Raw genomic sequence first — 23778 nt, forward strand, 5'->3', positions numbered from 1 at the left:
GAACTGAAATTTCAAAAACGCAAATATATATGAAAGTTAGGATATGCGTTTCTTTTTTCTTTTTACAAGCTATACCAGATAGATTAATATGCTTAATTTTAATATGCACATGTACAGCAGTAACTTAATTGTATATGCAGTCTGGATCAAATAAGCAAGTCGTTGTCATTTTGTTATATGTATGTTAGATTATTATGATTAATGTAAAACGGTTGTGCATTAATAAACACGCGATTGTATGTTGGTGTACCGAAACGGACAAAAATAGTATCATACTCTAAACGTACACTTTTCCGGGTGGGTAGGAACACCCAGTGCAAATGCACTTACGAACTGATATGAGAATTAGCATGTATTTTGTATGTATATTTAAAACACGCTGATCTTATACGCACCCCATTATGTGGTATAAATGCGTTACATTACATAACCGCATCGGAGCGTTAAACTGAACCATTTAAACACGTGATGGTATGTTGGTGTCAAGTAACGGACAGTCAGGTTACACACTATATAAACTGTACAGTCATTTCAAAATAAAGTCATATTTTATACAGGGGGACATTTCTGGGTGCGTAGGAACACTCGATACGAATGCACAAACGAATTGATACGAGGAATGGCATGTCCTGTTCTTCAATTATTGAGTGATATGGATACAAATCTAACCTAACCAGCACCCCATGCTATTTATAGCATATATGTGCGAATCCCATTACTGCACCGGAGCTTTATACTGAGCCATTCAAATATAGACGTTGTTGAAGGCTACGCAGTATCCATTAAAATACAAACAAATTGCCTAATAGTGAAGAATTATGAATGAAATAATCTCATTTGACTCAGTTGCTCAAAAATACAATCATTGTCCATTTTATCATTGTCATGAAGTATCGCCCGTTTCTTACATAGTAACAGGGTATTTCTTATCTAGATGAAGCAGATTGTAGATGTTGTCATGACTACATGTATCCCAGTATGACTCTCACCTGATGCGTTAACCACCGTAAAGGCTATCAGTAATGACCAAGTGGCCAGTAGGTAAAACTCCATGTCTGGTATTGTACAGCGCCAAACGCCTTGTCTCTAAAACATGGCGTATCAACCAGGAAGTTCACACTGCTACCTATTTTTAGTTAACGGTATTCACACATGTATCAATTGAAATCGTAAACCCAACGTTTCCGTTCTATTGCTTTGTCAATATACATTTAAATATTGTATAGCAAGCCTACATAAACATAAACGTGATAGTGTTCAACAAATGCATTGCGTAATGTTAACAAATATCACGTTTATTCACATTTAACAGTGTTAGAGTATATAAACAGAATATGAAGGTCCTTTTTAAATCTTGAACATGACAGTCTTGTTTGCATAGCAGGCGGTTATCTTTCTGTGTTAAATCACAATGGTATATTTGACATATTTCCCATGTAAAGTCGTATGAATATAAACTTGAATAACAGATGTCTCCCTTGGTAAAACTACTCAATTAATATGCCATCATAAGTATAAGTACAAAAATCTGTTAATGATGAAAATTGCGTTCACACTTAATCAACAGCCGGCACATTACTAAAATATATAAAGCTTGATTTAGAAAGATTTATTTGAATGTTTGAATATACTCACATTTGGATAATAACATCAACCAAAAGAACGTCTTCCCATGAAATGAAACTGAATAACATGTTTTTTCTTCTGTGTTTTAACGACACATTTTATCAATTCATTGTTGTGTAATATTATATCATTGTTCTATATGGACAACAATGCAAAGTATTGCAATGCAACTTATAGTCCCCCACCGGTGATAATTTCTATATTAGACGGACAGTACATTTATGTCAGGAAGCATATGTCATAGTGGCCTACTTCTTGCACTCCAACATCCCAAGATTTCCTTGTATACAAAATTTGGATACCCCAGTTGATATAGTAGGAAAGACATGCACTGGAAAACATTTTTAAAAAGACATTGTCAAAGGTCAAGTCATTGATACAGTGACCTAATTCTTGCATTCTGCCTTCCAACATACCAAGATTTCCTTGTAAACAACATTTAGATACTCCGGGTGATATAGTAGGAAAGATGTGCCCCGGACAACATTTTTCCAACGTTATTGTCAAAGGTCAAGTCATAGGTCACAGTGACCTTATTCTTGCATTCTAAATTCCGCCATCCCAAGATGTCCTTGTACACCAAATATGGATACTTATAGGTCACGGTGTCTTTGTTCTTGCACTCTTCACTCGGCCATCCAAAGATGTCCTTGTACATCAAATATGGATACTTTTGATGATATGTTGTAGAAAATAGGCACTGGACAAACATTTTCAAAAATAAAGGTCAAAGATAAAGTCATAGATCTATTCTTGCACTCTGCACTCCGCTATCCCAAGATGTCATTGAACACTAAATCTGGTACTCCAGGTTAAATAGTAGAGCAGATGTGTGGCGCACAAATATTTTCAAAAGTGATGGTCAAAGGTCTAGTCATAGGTCACAGTGACCTAATCCGACTCCGCCATCCTAAGATGTCCTTAAACATCAAATCTGGCAACTACACGTGAAATAGTATAGAAGATATGCATCGGACAAATGTTTTAAAAGATAAGATCAAAGGTCAAAGCATAGGTCACAGTGAGGTCATAGTGACCTTTTTTTATTGCACTTTGTCATCTCAAGATGTCTTTGTATACCAAATCTGGTTACTCCAAATGAAATGATATGGAAGATATGCCCCGGACAAACTTATCGGATGAACAGAAAGACAGACGAATGGACGGACGGACGGAAGGCAAACCTTTAGTTCCCCTCGTGAACCGTTTGGGGACTAATAACGCAAACTTACGTCAATTACATTATCGTGATATATTTTCATTAACTTCGTAATAACAACTTAAGTCATATAAGGACGTACCTCCATGTATGTATGTATGCATGTGTGTATGTATGCCGGCGGCAGGGCATGTTGTTGTAATTGCGTCCTGGTAATGTTGCTATTTCACTAAAATACCATGCCGCTGTCAACAACATAACATTCAGTCCGGTCACATTATACTGAAAACAGGTGAACCAGTTGTTGCCTTTACCTTAAATGCTGAACGTTAAACAGGGAATAACAACTGCCAATTTTTAAGGACTTTTGTTTACCCCGGCCTGTGGATAGAACCCATTACCTACATCACCTGGGCGAACGTTCAACATTAAAACCAGAACTAAGGTGTTGCCAAGCAATGTGCTTTGAAATAAAAAGTAGTTACAATGTAGCAGTAGCAGTTAGAGAAAAATACAGATCCCAAATATTGCAATGGCTGCAGCTGATATTTTTGGTAATCCTAAATTCTGCAGGGACAAGCACATTAGTCGCCTCTTACGATACATGCAGTGGATAGAGGCAGGTGTTTTCTCAACAATATGCAGGGGCGTGAGATAATTGTACATTAAGGTACGTCTGCGATGATTGCAATGCTGAAAAACATAAAATGTTTATTTAAATCCAACCTTCTTATTCTACACAGCTGTGTTTAAATCGACTTCAAACGTCAACTCAAAAATTGAATTATATTTATCTGTGGTATACTTATCGATCAAAACACTGGTGTATTATTTTTAAAGAATGTTGACCTAAATCCTCCTGTCAGATATCACATGATAAAGCTTTCAAAAAGGAATTTGCAAACAATTATTTGAGAGATAGTATATGTTTGAAGGATATGTTCAGCTACTAGTAATATGATTTGTAACACTTCATACATTACCTTGTAGTATTAAGAACAGCAGAAAAAAAGCCTAACTGGTTAAGCTGTCACTCGCCTGAGTGAAGTATATATAATTCTATTTATTAATATAATTTCTAAACGACTTATTATTTATCAAAATTATAAATGTATTTACAAAAGATGCACGTTTCATAGGTTTTAACTAACATATAATGTAATAATATAATATGGCCACCATGCGTTATTATAATTAGGTAAGAAATAATTATTTTGAACGTTTGTAATTATTCCATTATTCACCCCTTCAATGTGTGTGTAATATATGTAAATAACCTTTATTGTGGGATGCATTTGTGTCTATTATCATATCTACAAACCAGCTCTTTTGCTGACACCAAGTTATACACAAACAGTATCTCTTGATTTCGCTACGCAACCCTGGCTTATCAGGAATTATTTTTCTAAACTGTTATTTTTTTAACAAACCTAGACTCTATAAGTTGAATTCAAAGAAACAAAAATGATTTACGTATCAATAAGAGTGATATATATTCTACTTTCGTATCTTGTTCAAGTTGCATTATTAACACATTTTCCATGTTCTTTGTTTTTCGTCAGCCGTTCCATCCGATTCTATCATTTTATGTATATATTCTCATTTATAAAATATATCTTTTGTGTAAACTTAATGTTTATTTATTTTTTTAAAAGTCTTAAATATACATATTTCGACAGATAATCCTATTCAAATTTATAACATTAAGTCTTTTTTTAGATATTTTGAAACGGAAGTGTTGTAAGCTACACATATTGACAAACATGTTTACATTTTCATATAATATAGTGTTTTGTTTTGTTACATTGTATGTAGTCATTGTCTTAAAAACATTTGAAACAGTACATATAAATATTCAACACATATTTCAGAACAAACGCAACACGTAGAAAATATCTGCTTTTCTTTCAATATCCCTGATTTCGTACAAAATATCTATTCTGACTCTGAAAAAACATGAATGTACCACGTACTGGGGCAAGAGTCGGTTGATAACTGGTCACTCAAAATATTATTTACCTGTTCTGTTACCTGGGAGCCCAACAATATTTATCAGTTTATAAAATGCACTACTTATATTTTGAGTTCTGGTGGGCTGATTACACTTAAGACTTTATCCAGTGCTTTTATAAAAGAAAACACTGGTTTTCACTAGTGTTTGCTACATGTATACCAAACGACAGTTTCTTTTTAATCTTCAATAACCATTAAGGAGCTCCACTTTCTTTGAGAAAGCACTGGATAAAGTCAAGAGTGTAAATCAACATTTTGTGCATTAGTGCATTAAACAGATTTTCTATTTATAGTGACCCATTAACCTTTGACCACTGGACATGAAAAGCTTAAGCAAACGTTTTATTACACTGGATAAAGACTGAGTGCATACGGCCCAAAAGAGCGTTAAATATTGTGCATGAAATGTTTTTCTATTTATTGTAACATTAACCTTGAACTTTGAAATCGATGCCTCAAAAGCTACAATGTGTATCATAAGCAAATACATTCTAAAGTAGCAATGACCTTAACCTTTCACCACCAAAGCACCAAAGCAGGCACTTTCTCCGAGGTAGCACTTGATAAAGCCTGAGTGTAAAAATCCCAACAGAATTGGATATCTTATGCCTAAACTAAATTTCTATTCATTATAACAGTTACTTATTCAAAGCAAGCACTTTCTTAAAAATAAACACTGGATACAGTCTAAAAGCAATCCAACCAACATAACTGAAGATATTGTGCAGAAATTAAACAAGAAGCCCAATGGGCGTGTGTCGCTCACTTGCTTCTAATGCAACTTTAAAGCTGATCTAGGTCATTTATGTGGATGCTGGGCTCATTACCAATTTATTCAAATATAGCACATTTGACCCGTGTGACCTAGAATGTAGATCAAGGTCATTCATTTGAACACACTTGGTAGCCCTTCATCCCAGCATGCTACAGGCCCAATATCAGTTCTCTGGGCCTATTGGTTATTTAGAAGAAGTTGATCAAAGATGTTATAACATTTGACCCCTGTGACCTTGAAAGTCGGTCAATGTCATTCATTTGAACACATGTCATAGCCTCTCATCCAGGCATGCTATAGGCTTAATAGCATGGTCCTCTTAGTTATTGAGAAGTTGTTTTAAGATTTTAGCACATTTGACCTCTGTGACCTTGAAAGGCCGGCAAGATAATTCATTTGAACAAACCTGGTAGTCCTTTATTCAAGCATGCTACATGGTCCGTTGGTTATTGAAAATAAGTTGTTCAAACATGTTACCTCATTAAACCCTTGTGACCTGGAAAAGTCGTGCTAGGTCACTCATTTGAACAAACTTGACAGCCCTTCATCCCAGCACGCTACAGGCCCAACAACAGGTCTCTGGGCCTTTAGGTTATTGAGAAGAAGATGTTTAAAGAGAAAAGTTGACGCCCGAGGGCCGGACAATGACCAGACGACGGACGCCGCACCAGGGCAAAAGCTCACTTGTCCTTGACAGGTAAGCTAAAAACAGACAGAATGAGAGACAGACGGAAAACCTGATAACTAAAGATGTGCAGGGGTCCTAACAACAAATTGTGTAATTGAATTGAAGAATCCCCCTTTGGGAATCCACTCCTCTCCCTAGTATTATGAGAGAGACCCTCTGTCAAACGGCATAAAATGCTCCAGACCATTGGTTTGAAAACATCATCAAGCCATACAGAAGGACTTCAAAGGATGTACTTTATTATGTGATTTATGTCCTCGCAACAGCCAGGGTCATATGATGACGGGTGTCAAGGAGACACCTATAGAAGAAAACTACAATTCGAAGGAAGTGGATGTGTTGCCGGAAAAAATACAGTTACTAATAAGAATTTCCTATGTGCAAAGGGCTATAACTCCAGAAAAAATAGAATATTGACAATGGATTCTAACTATGTAATCTATTATGATAAAGCCACAAACAAAGTTTCAAATTGATTAGGCAAGCGGTAGCGAAATAAGTAAAACAAAAGTTAATTTTGATAATTTCCTATATGCAAAGGGCCATAACTCCAGCAAAGAAAGGAATATTAACACGGGGTTTGAACTCAAACTCTAATCCATTATGACAAAGACACATATTGGGTAACAAATTGATGTTGCAAGTGGTAGCGAAAAAAAAATCGGGAAAACAATTAATTATGAGATTTCTTATGTGCAAAGGGCCATAACTCCAGCAACAAATGAAATATTGACATAGGGTTTGGACTCTAACTGTAATCCATTATGATAAAGCCACATACTAAGCGGCAAGCGGTAACGAAAAGAAGTATGGCAAATAGTTAATTATGAGCTTCCAATGTGCAAAGGGCCATACATGTAACTCCAGCAAAAAAAATAAAAATTGGCACGTGGTTCGAATTTGATCTGTAATCTATTATGATTAAGCCACATACATAATTACAAATTGATTTGGTAAATGGTGGCGAAAAAAAGTCTGGAAAACTTAAATGTGACTACCGCCGCCGCCGCCGCCGCCGCCGCCGCCGCCGCCGCCAACGTGTGATGACGGACAGAATGATCATTAAGTGTTCTCAGGCGTTACGACAAAGAAAGGCAGAACGTTGAAGAAAGAAAGGAAAGATTTAAGATCCCAAGTGTGTTGCAATGGGGACAGAAGATATATTTTGGTCTGTTCNTTTTTAGGATGCTTCTACACCAAAGTCAAATAATGTTGACTACTTCAACTTTTGACTTTTTTAAACACAGTATTCTAAAAGATATGATTAAGGTTTTAGACTCTTTTCGGTTATCAGCATCTTTTGAGGGAACTTCATGTATTGTAGCAGAAAAATGTCAACAAATAATATGAAGTATAGTGCAGTGGATATAGAAAGCTCAATTCCTACTATATATTTGTAGTAAAGTTGCCAAAGAATCAGATATTTGGCAGACCTTTCTTATACATATGACTTAAACGTGGTTGCGAGGATTTATAAAACCCGAAAAACAAACTGATTCCTATTCCTTATAAAGAGAACAGTGTGGAAATATAGATGAACTGAAGGTATTGAAAATAACGTCAGGTAATTCGTAACAGCTATAGAAAATCTTAATAAAGAACCAGGTAATAGCGAGGTAAAGTTTTTGTATCTGATCAGAAATGATCTTACATATATAGCAAAAATACAAACATTATAATTCTAATGTATAAAGAAGGAGAGCATGCGGATAATAAAACTGGCTTTCAATCAGCCAACATACTAATGATAATTTTAATCCATTCCGACCAAAGAGGGTTTTATGAAAGGAAGAAATATTGAAGGAAACATCCATTTTGAATCGTGATATTATAAAATAATTTAATCTAGAAAATGCTGGAGGATGACTTTCTTAACAACGATATGCTTTTGATCGAGCGGAAAGGAGATGGGTTCACATGTGTCTTAGAAATTGTTTAGGAGACAAGTGCGCTGTATGGATTAAAATTACTTAAATTAACTAAAGCTGATACAGTAAATCGAGTCATTCTAGGATATTGTCCATTTCTTATAGCTCACAGATTTGTTCGCTCGCTCATCTTATCTATAATAAACAGGCCGAGCTTATATTACTATTTAACATCACAATACAATAATAATTACAAAAAAAGCCTCTGGAGAAATATAATACAAATGGCGTAAACATGGGGACCTAAAGACGTAGACCGCTTTCATCAGATACAAAATAAAAGGTGGACTTAGTATACTGTATATTTCCTTTATATGATATGTAGACTACAATATTACAAAAGGATTAATTCAGATTAAGAAACATAACACGTATTAAGCAGATCTTTGTCACAATAACATAAAACAAATATTTGGTGTAGATTTTTTATATGCAAATGAAGTAGCGCAACTCTCTTTATTTGAGTTATTCACATCGTGGAAAAAGAACATTAAGAAACAAGTGCATTCTGAAATACATCACATGTACGATGATTTTTATAATTAATGTATCAGTCGCGTATTTAGTTCAAGCAAAATATAAACAAAAGCTGTGCTAATATGAACGCACATGAAAAAACAGCTTAAAACCTTTTTCCTTAATTGCTTATTAAAAGAATAGGGGATTTTTAAACAATGCTGAAAACAAAATGATTAAGACAAATGCATATTGACGTCGTCACACAAGTCATAATGTATGACGTCGTCAATATGCATACCTATAAATCAAAATAATGATTCTCAATACAGTTATGAATAAGGTATATACAAATATATAAAGGGGATTCATGTGACTATAAGTGCATATATAAAGCTAATTAATTCATTTTACTTCACTCGATATAAACTGTTTAAGAAAGTGCAGTATTTCATTTGGAACTACATTTTTTTACGTTGGTGAGATCGAAAACAAATCACATGTACATGTGTGGTAACAACATGTATATTTTCATTAATATTACACTTCAAACTCTCAGTTTTGACCTGCTATCTATGTACAGTCAGTCGTTTGCATGTACATATGTAAGCAAAAATGCCAAAATTCACGAAATGCAAGTGTATTTGATTATTTTCTGGGAAACGTTTTCGTGTACATGTTTGGTGTGACTCTGATCGGGTGAGAATATATAAAAGGGTATTTTGTACAACCATTTAATGCTTTCCCGAAAGGTGTTAGAAGTTGATATTGTGCTTCATTGCACGAAGCATGAGAAATTAGTTAAAATAACAATTTAATACATATTATATAATATCGTAGACTTCATGGCAACATTAATTAGAAACATCTACGATTCAAAACTCCACATTGAATACATTTCTGTGTCTTGCTGTTATGAAAGCTATCACAAAAAGACTATCCGAGATCATCAAAAGTAGCAGAGGAAAATCCAGCTGACACCTTCACAACGAGCCAGATGAAAGTTAAATGTAACTGCACATTTTAAACAATATTACTGTTGTCCGATGTCGATGTTGATACATTATTGCGATCGTATATGTACGTACGCAATCACTAAGTCTCGTATATGTGTGGAACTTCCCTTTCCCTTCGTCCAAGACGCTCATACTTGTCATCAGTCGGATATTCATTCGTTGTGCTCTCGTCTCTCTTCTGGGCATCTATAATGTTGTAAGTACCGTCTGGAAAAGAACATCAGAGGAAATTACACCCAACTGAATAATCGCTTAAACTACCAATCAGCAATTACAAAGATGACAATTCTTAAATTATTGGAATGCTGCGATGTACGCATGTAGTCATTAAGTCTAAAACGTTTGATATGGAAGGCTACCTGATCCAATACCCGGTGCACTTTTTATAAATTTGCATTTAGCAACAACGAAAAATTACTCGTATATTGTTAATCGAGATGTCTACTTACAGGTGACGCTATGTATTTATAAGTGTTTGAAATAAAATAGACGTATTTATGCAAAACCTGTTTCTGCCTGTAGCTCTTGTCGAATACTTGGTAGAGATATATCTGCCATAGTGGTAGACCTCGTTGGGTCCTGCTGACGTTCCGAGTGTCGTCTTCTTGCCTGTACAATTATCACGATGACCAGAGCAACGATAACAACTCCACAGCCACTACCTATCCCGATTGCTGCTGGTTTGAAGTCATCTCCCTTACTAGGCACATTGACGACTACAACTACAAGGTTTTGTTATATGTATACATTCATTTTTATTTTGTAATTGTGAAACGTTTGTTACATTTCATGTTCGAAATTATCAAATTATGTTCTGCATCCTGTATATGAAATATATGATGTCTTTTTTTTCTTGGTGATTAACGCTTATTTTATTAGACAAACAAACTTTAAATGCTGGACGATACAACCATGTATGAACACCATATCAACATCATTTCTGCAATATTCGTAACCATATTTTAGTTGCTCCAATAAAGGGTTTTTTGCATGCATATTGAATGTTCCATAACATCATCTATATAAATAAAGATATTGGTTACAAATAAACCGACTTTCTGCCAGTTTCTCATCTAGTATTTACTATTATTTCATAATGTAATACTAACAGTCATAGGATATGTAATGTATTTATTCCTGTACTGTATAAACATCGTAAGTACACCGTTAAGTTCATTAGATGCATACATTTAACGCATATAATACACATAAAAGTAAATAAATGGAGGAAAAAAAATGAAATGAAAACAACAGCAATATTGAAGAAGTTCATTATGAACTAATTTTTTACAACATAATGACGGAGTATATTTTAAGGATAAAGGAATCAATAAATACCTTTGACGTCACACCTATCCCCTGTCAGCCCATCTATACATGATGACATACAATTCCCGGTGTTTTTGTCACATCTCCCATCTTGACAGTAGCCACATCTGTCTACACATTTGCTACCATGGAAACCAGAGACACACTCTACAGACAAAGTGATCAATAGTTACTGATTCATGAATTACTGGTGAAAAGACAATGCGAATGTGTCACTTCCTCTACAGAAATGTGCTTATATTCTAACTGTACAAATGTGTTAGTAGTCTGCGTTGTTCATCAATGCAAACATTTGCGTAAACCGTTTCAGTGCATTATGATTTCGTTATAATTGCTACTTGTAATTCAAGTTATATCAAATATAAAATAAAACAACTCATATCATTTTGACACACACATAGTCAGATTTAAACCACATAGGAAATTTCATCAAGATCCGTGATCATATAATGATATATTTTAATAATTTGGACTCTACACGTAAAAACAGATAAGGCGGTTCGGTAGTTACAGCACACAGCGAATCAGCACATTTTCAGGCAGGTTAATTCAATGTTGTGTGTTTGTTGTGTTGTATATATACAAAACACGATCGCTATCAATGTATACATGCAATAATGAATATTGTCACAAAACTACCCCATTTCAAGTGTCGAAAAGTCACTACCTTAAATATGTTTTGAACGCACAGTAAATAAGACGTAGTGGAGAGATATGATTGACTGACGTATGGCACTTTTTCAATTATGACCTCACAATCTCGTAGCATCAAAATATTGAAAATACGTTGTAGCTTACAAAGCGGCATACTGATTTAAAATGTTTATATTCTACGTCAATAAGAGAACATGTTTCACGACAAATTGCTACAAATGTTGGTTTTGTAATCAGCAAAATATTACATTCTATTCCATTACATATGGTCTTTATGTAAATGAAACTCGCCCCACATATTGGTTAGATGAAATGAAAATTCGTGTCAAAAAAGTTTATATGTTACTTTAAGTACTTATACATTTACATTGCTACTAATTTAGTATGTCAAATATGGACTTTATGAGTAAAATTAAGATGAACGACTTCCACGAAATACCTATGCATTGACCATTCTCTTGCATGCAAATGTGATTCTTGCAATTGTCCGGGCAACTCAAAGAACAATTGTTTCCATGGTATTCTGCTGCACATCCTGAAAGTTAAAAACAAGTTATGGACTATTTTTTAATATTCCCTGCCTAAAAAAGTAAAAGAATACAGTTTCCCTATATATACCGTTATATACCCGTTAACTTTTCAGTACACCACTGTACATGAAAGATCAATAGCCTAGTGCATGTACTTATACACGTAAGACTAGTTTCCCAACACTTACGTGAACATGTAGGATCAGTTTCGTTTCACAGTACATATTGTACATAACATATCAGTTACAATGCACCTTATCAACAATACTTGCATTGTGTAAGATTTGCTTCTGACGTCAGTGAAGGCAAATTCGTCACATTAGATAGGGTTTCTGTTAATAGTTCGACCAAATAGGCATGCATCAAAATGCCGACGAGCACCAATACAGAAGAAGATTCGACTGAAATGCCTATAAATAAAAAGTGTTGTAAACACGGCTGAATGACGTCACGCAGCAACATTTGTGACGTCATCAGGCCTTCCGTCGTTTTGCTCAAATGTGCAGGCAGTTTCACCACCTTCAAACATTTAACTAATTTGCAAGTAATCTAAGTGTTTAAATGTAAAAAAAAATATGTTTATGTTACACAAGCTGTACTGATACGAACAGCTCCAAATGTGTCTGTGTAACAATGATTAACATTGAAATACATGGCTTTTCTTAGTTGTGATAGTTAGTTTTCGGTAACTTGAAGAAACTGATTAATGTTGTTTGAGAAAGATTACGGGTATCGGCTGAGATGATATCAATTTACATGATACGCAAAAAAGACTCTGGCCTTAACAAATATAAACTTCCAAATCACTGCCCAATATTATATTTTCCTTCGGGTCAGGATGAGAGGGTCCAGGGCTTTCAACGATCGCCCCCCTTTTAGCTTTTCCCTTCTTATATCTCTTCTTGTCAAAATATTTGAAGGCTTTAACTGTGTTGAAAACTATGGTGACGTTATTTACGTCACATTTTATGTATTATGACGTCATATGGCATTTTCGTCACAGGGTGGCGAATTTGGGTGCATGGCGAATTTGCCTGTACTAACGTTAGTACTTACATGTGCATATAAAATCAGTTTTAAAGTACATACCAGAACATATACGATAAGCTTTTATGTACGTACCTGTACATGTAATATCAGATATCAAGTATACACCTGTACGTATAAGATCTGTTCCAAGTATAAAACTGTACATATCAGATCAGTTGTGAGTCACACAGTACATACTTGCACATTTAAAATCAGATTATATGATCATATTTCAAGTATATACACTGTACCTGTACATATAAGCTAATTTTTTAGATATATACCTGTACATGTTAGATCAGTCTCACGGTACATACCTATACACCGACCATTAATCTGGTTACAAAATTTATCCTTGCAGTTGGACGGGCAATTCTCATCACACTTAATGCCATGATATCCGACAGCGCATTCTTAAACAAAGAAAAATGTAATTAATAAATATACTCATGTCTAGTTTTATAGCATGTGTTTTAAATGCAAAAGGGGTGTTACACATCATGAATTGAAAATATGTATTGAAGGCTGAACCGGGATTTGAGGAAGGAATCATTTCTTGAAAATATTCATGATGTTACTCATCAAACTCGTTTTTTTACAACATCATCAACAGTTCCTAACTCGTAGAATGACGCTCTCCGTCAGGATCAGGTGGTGTTATGTTAAACCTACGGGGTTCTGATCTGACACTGAAATAGTATACCACACTTAAAACTATTGTTGTTTTTTTGGAACAAAATAAAAACATGACCTCAATTTGAGAGCAAATAAACATCAAGCAAATGGAATTTTAGCGGATGCTTATTAAAAAAAATTGGTGTTACTTGTGTGGATGTGATATTTGATTTTATCCAACCAACTCTTAAACAATGCCGCTTGCAAAACCAACAGATACAATGGTTCCCATGTTTCTCTGAAAGTTGATATTCAAATAATATTCTATTTGAACCCATTGAGTTTGAAATGGCCGAGATTATTTTTTTCCTTTTTTATATCTCATTTGTTATGTTTCTACTATCACATAATACAAACGGAGTTTGTTTGTTTGAGTTTTGTTTTGTCTGTTAACTGCCTTCGCGTTAAAGAGACTGCCTAAGTAGCTTAAAGGTCAAATAGGTGCGTCAATCCACCAAACACGTATGCATTGGTCATACTCTTGCATAGTCAGCTGTGAGCTATATATGTATAGAAGGTCGGGCTGTTACTTTTTATTACTGCTAGTAACTTCAGAAGTTAACGATCGCAAAAAAAAGTATCAAAGAATTAAACCATCGTTACTGTCGTAGATCAATTTGAAGATATGTTTGTGATTCATTTTTGTATTCAAGGACAAACCACCACCAACGAATATAAATGTGAACAAAAATCAGGTAACTGTTGTGTCTCTTTTCAAATTAATCTAAATCTGTGACTTGTTAGTTATGTACAATACCTTCACATTGTCCACTGAGCTGATTGCATGTGTTGTCCTTACAAGTAATGGGACACATGTGTTGACACGTGCCTCCGTGAAATCCCTGTTTACATCCTGTAATATTTAGCCAAGTGGTATATATTTAACATCATTTTGTGATCGAGTCGTATCACGGACAAAGTCACAGTTCTTTTATAGGTTTCAATAAAGCTAACTTTGGTTATTTTCATTTAGGTCTGATGCACAAATATTCCAATCAAATTTATAATTCTTTTCCGTTCCTCTAAAATTTCCCTTTCACCAAATATTTGTACAAACTACATTTTAAACTTGTATCTTGAACATAAAGAAACATAATCTTAGCATACGTGTACATAACCCGTTGCCTTGGATACACAAGTTGTCTTTACAGTTATCGGAACACGTCTGGTCACAGGTGCTTCCATATAACCCGGGAACACATTCTAAAATGATAAAATAAGGGTTGATATGGTAAACATAAGCTGGCTTACTAGTTAATAAGCATTGAAATACATAAACAATTTTAGCTAAACAAGATGTAATGGTATGCTAGATGAACAGAAATATATCTGATTTAATAATTGAAATAATTCGTTATGTCAATCGCATTATGAGAAAACATATTGACGTTTTATAAATCCCCAAAGTACACACCTCTGTTTCCTTTCATGTCTTATTGACAAAATCAATCCCTATCAGATATTGGAAAAAGGCAGTAACACAAAGTTTGCATTTCATTCACGTATTAAATCGTAATGTTTTATATGCATAATCAACTGATAGTGGCAATATTAATTGCATAATAGTACAGTTGTTGGATCGATTAACGTTACATGATGTGCGTATGGAGTGTGAACGGTGTGTACACCATTTGCACACGATAAAAACGGTGCGATAATAGCGTGAGCACAACAACAGGTAACGGGTTTGATATGTTTTAAGGAACTTTTATTTTTCTTGATTGAAGTATGTTGTCGCATATTCATGCAGTGGTGCATACATGTATCTACTTTTTATCTAACAGTAATAGACATGTCACGTACGAAAATAGTTCTGAATCGATCTGGACCGACAAGTGTGTAGAGTTACTTTCATATACATGTACATATTGTAAGTATTAACTGTACACGCCAAACTGTCGAATCGATGGACTCTAATCGGCAATCATCTCCGTGCAATTTACTACGCACATTTACTATTACTGTACATGACAGTACAACTGTATTATTGACAATGTTACAGTCATTGTTATAATGTGTAGCATACATTGAAGAACTAGAAAAAGTGCAAAAAGTTACCATATTTCATCAATATGAACATGTCTTACCTGTACAAAATCCGTTGTCTTTGATACATAAGTTGTTATTGCAATTGGTAGAGCACGTCTGATCGCAGGTACTACCATGGTATCCATCGATGCACTCTGAAAGTTATTATATTGACAAATGTTACACTTAATAAATCAGGATATATCTACTCACGGTTTTTTTTAACTGTATATGACATATTTTGGTCTGACAACTTTTGTCAAATTCCCTAAGATAGCACACATGTCGCTAATATATATTGCTCGATCAGTTTATATGCTGATTAAAATTATGCCGCATCGAGTCAATTGTTTGCATACCCTATACCCTACATATGGCAAGCGTCACAATTAATGAAAAGGTGTCAATAATAAAAGGAATCATGGAGCTTATTTTGTGTATATATATATATATTTTGTTAAAAAATGACGTTAACATATATTTGCTCTAAATGCACTTGATGTATTTGACAGAATTTGTATAAACTCGGGTGGCTCTATAACACATGATGCCTTCTAATATACATCTATGCATTTATGCTTTTTGTACAAACGAGATAGCAGATGTTGTCAAGCATAGAACCACGAATTCCAGGATTACAATCTAAAAAGAATACCATACTGTTAAACATAAAAACATATGAACATTTCTTTCACATCGTTTTATTGCAATTTAGTTTTTTTATCAACCTGAAGAAGGCAGATTGGAAGATATGGATTTCATCAAATCTTACTACTACAATTTCCGGATATTTTTTCACAGACAAGATCCATGCAACCAGTAGTGCAGGCATCACAAAACGGTCCAAAGTATCCATCCTCACAGTCTGAAATATAACGACGATATACAAATATTCATCCAAATTATTTCTCTCATATCTTCTTACGAAAGACAAACATATTCATTGTGCATGTGGAACACACATAATGACAGCATATATCATACAGTAGCGTAGTTTATAACCTTCATTTTCCTATTTTTGTCCCTTCATTATCAAACCAATTTCAACAGAAAAACGGGTGAGAAAACGTGATTTGTTGATAATAAGAATATAGAAAGAAGAAAAAAAATGGGTAAAGTTAAAGAAAACAGAGATGAGTTTATTCGACTGACGTTTGCATAGGCATCTTATAACATATCTCATGAAGTATTCAGTTTACAATTGCTTTGATATTTTGAAGGGGTTATTTTTTCAAGTTATAAATATGGGTTGTATGGGATATACATGAGATGAAAGTGGGGGTCATTGTGGGGATATATGATCTTTGACAGTTTTCTTAATTCCAAAGCATTACATATTAGAGGTAAAGGTAGTACCATGTAGGGAATTATATGTGTCCCATACAAATATAGAAATACATAACAAATAGTTATTATTTAGTAAACAAAATAAATACTGATACTGAAGAAACAACCATTATCAACTTTGTTACATTTTATAACTTAAATAAGTAAAAGAGGGATTTCTAAAGAAAATAAAGTTTTCCTTGCATTATTCTAGTAGTCCGCTTTAATCTTACGGCGACAATTAGAAGTTATTGCACGTAAAAAATTGATAAACTTTAATAGACTGTTCATTCCTTACGCATTATTGAATCAAATATTAAATCAATGTATGATTTTAGGTATATTCAGGAAATTTTGCATTAGTAGATAATAATAAAGGATTAAAGAGCAGAACAGATGTTAAACATGTAATTTGCGTCTGTAAGTGTTGTATTTGAGCAGTGGAATAAATATAGTGCGTCACACTAGTAGAGACTACATTGTTTAAAACGACACATCCAAACGTTGCTGTAGTGCAAAAGCCATATAATCAGGAACCACGTATGACGTAGAAAATCGAGCTATTGATTTGAAAGGAACAAGAATAACAAGGTTGAGAAAATATTGTTTTTAGTTTCGAGATTCTGTTGAAGATTATGTGGCATCCCAAACTTGGCTTGCATGTCTGTTGGAATTATGTTACAGAATTTTAGCCCTCGACTTGTTTGCTGAGTTATAGGTAAAAGACTGTAATAGTCAATCTAAGGTGTGTAGTTTCAGCACAAACCACAGTAGAGTAAAGGTATCATCGGTAGGTAAATTGGCTTACCTGTACACTGACCGCTGTCCTTGTTACAAACGCTGTTTTTGCAGTAAGCGGGGCATGACTGGTTACAGAAACTACCGTAAAATCCAACATTGCATACTTAAAATAAAAATAAAACAATATCATCAAATTCTTCATCTCCAATTTTTAATAGCGCCTATTGTCATTATGAAAGATGAGCTATATTGGTATATTATCCAACAAGCATACCTCACTGAATCGACCAAGCAGATTGTCGTTGATAAAGCTGTAGTCAACACCGAGTTGTGTATTGCATTGTAAGAATTAACGAATTTCTATCGTTATATGACTTTCTCCCCTTGGTCAATTAACTGTAGACAAGTAACATTTCGACAAACCTGTTACTCCGTTGAAACATCATAGCATCTGTTATTCCGTGTAATCACAACATAATATCACTGACATACTGACATACTGACATTGGTTATCATGTTTGTTCAATTTCATAATAACATAAACTAGCTGAATTTGATTTATTGATATCGATCTGTTTTTAAATATCCACCCCTAAATAAATGTGAATGCGCATTGCTGGAGAAGATTCGATCATTATAACATTTGCAAGATGTTTCCTGAAAAGTCCATAATGCATAATACTAACGGTTACAATGTCCGGACGTTTTGTCGCATGTGCCACTGCTACAGCCAACAGGACATGGTGTACAGGCTGGTCCATAGTATCCATCATTACAGTCTGAAATAAGAAATATTGTATAAATGAACATCTAAATTTTGATTATATAGACGATACTTGATGTAAACATATATAAAGACACCTCCAGCACTCCGTTTGTTATAGTGTGATACTATTTTTTGTATCTTTTTTATCACTGCTAAAGAAGTGTGAATGGATTGCAATACTCATGATCAAAATTTAATTTGCTCTAAACAATTTTATTATTTCAACTCGTCGCATTCTTTACAGTAAGCTTGTAGATTAAAGGAATCATTGAACCATTACGATTTGAAATAGTGCTCCATGTTTTTTAATAGTACATGGATGTAACGTGGTTATATAAATATAATTACCGGTACATTGGCTGGTAGGGCAGCTAGTGTCCCTACAGTTCGCTGGACATCTACAGAATAGGCCTAAAAATCCGGGTGAGCAGCCGTCTGAAATGTACACCTAACGATGGTTGCATATGAAAGGTGTTCAATCAAAATAGAATTGATTGTGTTCCTGTCGAACATATTTTTTATATAACTAAACCACTGATGTTCCTTCAAGACCACTGGGGCACTAAGATAAATGCAAAGGTATATTGCAACTAGTACAACACCTTCTATGATGCTATCGTAACATAACATCATCCTTGTTACTTACACAAACATTCATTGTTAAAGGTTGTACAGAAAAATATACTGTATGTATAACAGATGGATCACGGTCTATATCGAGATTGCTATTGGCTACATGAAAAAGAGTATACTAACTTAGTTGTGAATCAATGAATATAAACAAATCCCACTTCAAGAAAAATGGTTCCCAGACCTTTCAAATTATTACCAAAAGAGCAATCCTTAGTTTGTGTATACCCGAACATGAATGCGAATTGATGTTCTCCTTTACGAAAATAAGGCCAAGGGGCAATACAAACATTTAAAACTTGATGAATGTCGATAATAAAAGGCGTTACATTTTCAACAGCGGTTTCATGTGCATAGTAACAGTATATTATTGGGTAACGTAAAAGATGATTTATCTATTGATGACGTTTTAATGATTAAAAAGACTTTATGCATAGTCATATAGATATAGATGCATTGTGATCTCGATCTTTTTCAAATTTTGATCCAAAATGCCTGCCCCACGATGTCCTAAATTTATGAGACAGCATGGTATTCTTTTGGTGCATTATTTCATCTGTACGTATGGAAATATGGACTTGAAAGGAGTGAAAACAACAGGTGTAATGTGTTACTCAGCAGATATAAGAACTATTCCTGGCTTGTGATGAAAGGAGGAAACATAACGTTCTTGAAAAACTGAAGCTGAAGGCATATATATATATATGTTTAATAGCTTTAAAATGACGTTAAAAAAGGATTATTTTTTGTACATATTTCAAATCCTGTAAATAAAAAGGTTACAACTAACCGATTCACCATACACGATTAAACAAAAAATATCTTTAAAGATTATCAATTATGGGCATATTTTGCTATTTGGCAAAGTGTAAATAGTACTCAAGTGTCGCCACAATATTGCCAATTGTTTACATTAGCTATTGTGTGGAAACTGTCGACCAATCAATTAGCAGTATGCTAATAAATAATGTTCAGATGTTTTACTCACCTTTAAGCTTAACCTTTGTTAAATATAAATATTTACCAAGTTTCATCAGAATACGGTCATTGACAATTATTGTGCAGATACCGTTAACGTATAAGAGCGCAAAATGCTAATCAATTATGCATTTAAACAATAACTTTAGTTTTCAGGGACTCCACCTTTTGGGACTCTAAATGATACGGCCGCTGTAATGCTAAAGATACGTGACGTTACAAAGGAGAAGTTATCATTACATGTATTGTTTCTGTTATTACTTTACATAACCAATTGTTATAATAATGCAAAGTATTTGCCAATAAGATTAGATTATAACAATCATTAAAATATAACTTTCTTAGCAAACATAACATTCCTTTATAACCAAACTCCACTATCTTAGGGTAAAAACACCTAGATAATTTATCTTACCTGAACAAGCTCCATTTGTACTGTCACATTGAGTTTCCGCGCAATTAACCGGACATTGACTGCAAGTTCCACTTACTTTATAATATCCAGCTGCGCATTCGTCTGAAATTCGAGTTCGATGGATTATGAATATTGCTATTTATAGTTTTTGTTTAATCTATTTTGTGTGTACACGTTAGCATCTACTGTATACATTTTTAGTCATGGTGATCATTACGGCATCAAAGAATTGAAAGCGCAATATACATTGTATACCAGGTGCAGTTGTGTTTCGATTTGCTGTTCATCTCATATCACTGTCTTATCAGTGACAACAATGTTAAATGTAAGTGATCTAGCTCATGGAAAATCTGACATCTGTTTGCTTAATCACTTTGTGTGTATTTGGTTAAAAACATTACGTTGATTCTGAATTAATATTTTTTTCTTTCTACGAAGTGTCAGAATATTTTCTTTAAGTATTTGAGATTTTCTTAACCCAGGTTATAATGAAGGTAATATCATTGTCAACTCAATCGTGCATAGAGAGTCAAAACATTGTGATGCCTATAACAATGACTATACTTACAATGTATTGTATAGTCATATGTTTACTGCTAGATTTGGAATCAACCTCACTTCAGATTCTTCAAACATATTGACTTGCTCACATTGGCACAGTAGAACTTGTTTGTTAATTTGAGTTATTAATAAACTAATGGAGTAAATCTGGTATTCACAAGAGCGGAAGACAATAGGGTCGAATTCATATTCTTTCCGGGTTCCTTTTGGTATATATTCTAATAAATGCTATCTATATTTTTTCGGATTGGGTTAATATTCATTTACATTTCATAAAACTTTGGAACACTAATCCTAATATTTCCGGGATTAACATTTCAGAAGTTCTAGCTGTGCGGGCGTTGCGATGCGTAAGGTTCATTACGGCAAGACAATCTAATTATTTGTAACTATAATCAAAGACAACACATGACTCACAACACACGTTACGACATGTCTATTTCATTTATTGTATACACCACTGTGTTTTATGTGTTATCGGTACTGTTATGTTGTATGTTTTGCAGCTTTCTGAGTTCTCTTTAAAAAACTCAGATGTCGAACATTATTTTATCGAAAATTCTTTTACAAGTAAGATGTCGCTGTTTTTATAGAAATATTAGAAAATTAATTGGTTTATAGTTATTGATTAACCTACAGATGCTTTTTTTTTTTTTTTTTTTAGGTTCAAATTGTATTTTATTCCCCCAGCTTCTTACGGAGGGATTACAGGGTTGGGGTGCCCCGGGATCATCCCTCTTACATAATATAGCCTCACGCAGAAGGCCTCTTTCTCTTCATTCTCTATTTCTTTTTCATTTCATCTTTCAAACTCCGAATCATTCATTTTTTCATACGTATATTTCATTCATTAATAATAATAATAATAATATACAACATTTATAGAATACAGCCGATGTTTCTGATCTGGTAGTAACAGGATTTGGCAATATAGCGTTCACTTCATGTTTCTCCATGTTCAGAGAGCTGTCAAAGTTTACCCCTAGGTTACAATAACGATAATATTTATTTTGATGAAATTGATATGTTAAATTACATCAACCATTCCTTCTTTATATATTCAAATATTGAAAGTATTTTTATATATAAATTCATTTACGTGTCAAAAATTCTGCTTTATTGATTTGGGATTGCCATATTGTCCGAAAATTTAGACAAGATAAAACCGAATTCATGTACTTTGAATGATGTTGTTGTTCATGTGTAATTTTGATTAACTGAAGAAGGAATGTCTGGAGAAATAAAAAAAAAGTACAAATACTAATGTACCTACATGTACCAATTTATACCTATATGCATAAATACGAAAACATAAACAGTGTACAATTATGTGAAATTTAACTACAAATTATGTATTCATAAATACATCATACACACACTCGAAATGACAAACATATTACTTGAGTCATACATAATTATATACCCCACATAATTGTACACACATACACTCGTACCCATACACATACATCTTTGCATGCCTGACAGCATATAGACATAGCAAGCATTCTTAATTTTAAGACATCAATATGTGGATACATCCATCATTTCCATTACAATAAATACTTATACATTTACCATGCCATTTAAGTCTACACATACGAATAAAACAATAAACATACTTATCAACATAACACATACACAAGACAAATATAATACATACATGTACGCCTGTTATTTACTTAAATACCAAAGATCTTCCTTCATGTTTTAATTAATTCTTTAAGGGCTGTAAGTTTACCCAGATATGCAATTGATATTAAAAAGCTTTATTCTCAAATATTAAGGGGATACCACTTTTGGTTAACTTGTTCATTGTGTTATTCAAAGAAGACATTTTTTTTTCAATCTGTTGTTGTTGAATAATTCGTCTTTTTTCCACCATTGAAAGACGGTTCGATATATTTGAATCGACATGTATAGATATTATATTTAATAATCAGTATGAGTTTATGATAGGTGGACCCTTTTCACAAAAAAATACCACATCCTTGATATTCATCTGATCAATAATGATAATATTGTTATTCAAGTCATTCGCCCAAGCTATTAAATCATTCCATATATTATTTATTTTCACACGGTTAAAAAATAAGTGTCCAATTGATTCTGGTGCATCTCTACAAAAAGTACAAAGATCCTCATCCTTAATATTGATTTGGTAAAGAAAACTGTTTGTTGTTAATATTCTATGAAGAATCTAAAATTGTAGATTTTGCAGTTTTGTGGCAATTGTCACCAGAAAGCTTGTTCAATAAGTTGTCTTCCAACCTATGTCATCATTTAAATTTGTCTTTAACTTTTTATTCATTTTTTCCTGCCTTTCAACTGGATAATGTTTGTAAAAATGTAGTTAGCAACAATCGTCTTTTTTGCTTGAAGAAGTCTTCTTAAAAAAATACAGTTTCCTGATTATTTGTTGATCAATGGTTGTTGTCGTATTATGTTTAACTTTTCT

The 23778-nt window shown here is 33.7% G+C and overlaps 2 protein-coding genes across 4 annotated transcripts in view; both read right to left on the reverse strand.

Moving 5' to 3' along the window:
* Positions 1 to 1111, reverse strand: part of LOC110455889 (protein draper-like) — a 36922-nt gene extending 35811 nt beyond the window's left edge. For all 3 annotated transcript variants that reach the window (XM_021506314.1, XM_021506313.1, XM_021506312.1), the window contains exon 1: positions 990 to 1111. In XM_021506314.1, the coding sequence (XP_021361989.1) occupies positions 990 to 1053 (64 nt within the window). In that variant the 5' untranslated portion in view covers positions 1054 to 1111. The remainder of the gene's footprint in view (positions 1 to 989) is intronic.
* A 7476-nt stretch (positions 1112 to 8587) lies between these two features.
* Positions 8588 to 23778, reverse strand: part of LOC110455892 (multiple epidermal growth factor-like domains protein 10) — a 50834-nt gene continuing 35643 nt past the window's right edge. The window contains exons 5-17 of the mRNA XM_021506316.1: positions 20763 to 20864; positions 19088 to 19174; positions 18660 to 18752; positions 18041 to 18136; positions 16679 to 16771; positions 15966 to 16061; positions 14986 to 15081; positions 14636 to 14731; positions 13521 to 13616; positions 12084 to 12179; positions 11000 to 11137; positions 10168 to 10383; positions 8588 to 9868 (exon numbers count right to left, since the gene is read on the reverse strand). Of these exons, the coding sequence (XP_021361991.1) occupies positions 9741 to 9868; positions 10168 to 10383; positions 11000 to 11137; positions 12084 to 12179; positions 13521 to 13616; positions 14636 to 14731; positions 14986 to 15081; positions 15966 to 16061; positions 16679 to 16771; positions 18041 to 18136; positions 18660 to 18752; positions 19088 to 19174; positions 20763 to 20864 (1433 nt within the window). The 3' untranslated portion in view covers positions 8588 to 9740. The remainder of the gene's footprint in view (positions 9869 to 10167; positions 10384 to 10999; positions 11138 to 12083; positions 12180 to 13520; positions 13617 to 14635; positions 14732 to 14985; positions 15082 to 15965; positions 16062 to 16678; positions 16772 to 18040; positions 18137 to 18659; positions 18753 to 19087; positions 19175 to 20762; positions 20865 to 23778) is intronic.

The sequence above is a fragment of the Mizuhopecten yessoensis genome, unplaced genomic scaffold, assembly GCF_002113885.1.
Source record: "Mizuhopecten yessoensis strain PY_sf001 unplaced genomic scaffold, ASM211388v2 scaffold8393, whole genome shotgun sequence".
Classification (NCBI taxonomy): Eukaryota; Metazoa; Mollusca; class Bivalvia; order Pectinida; family Pectinidae; genus Mizuhopecten; species Mizuhopecten yessoensis.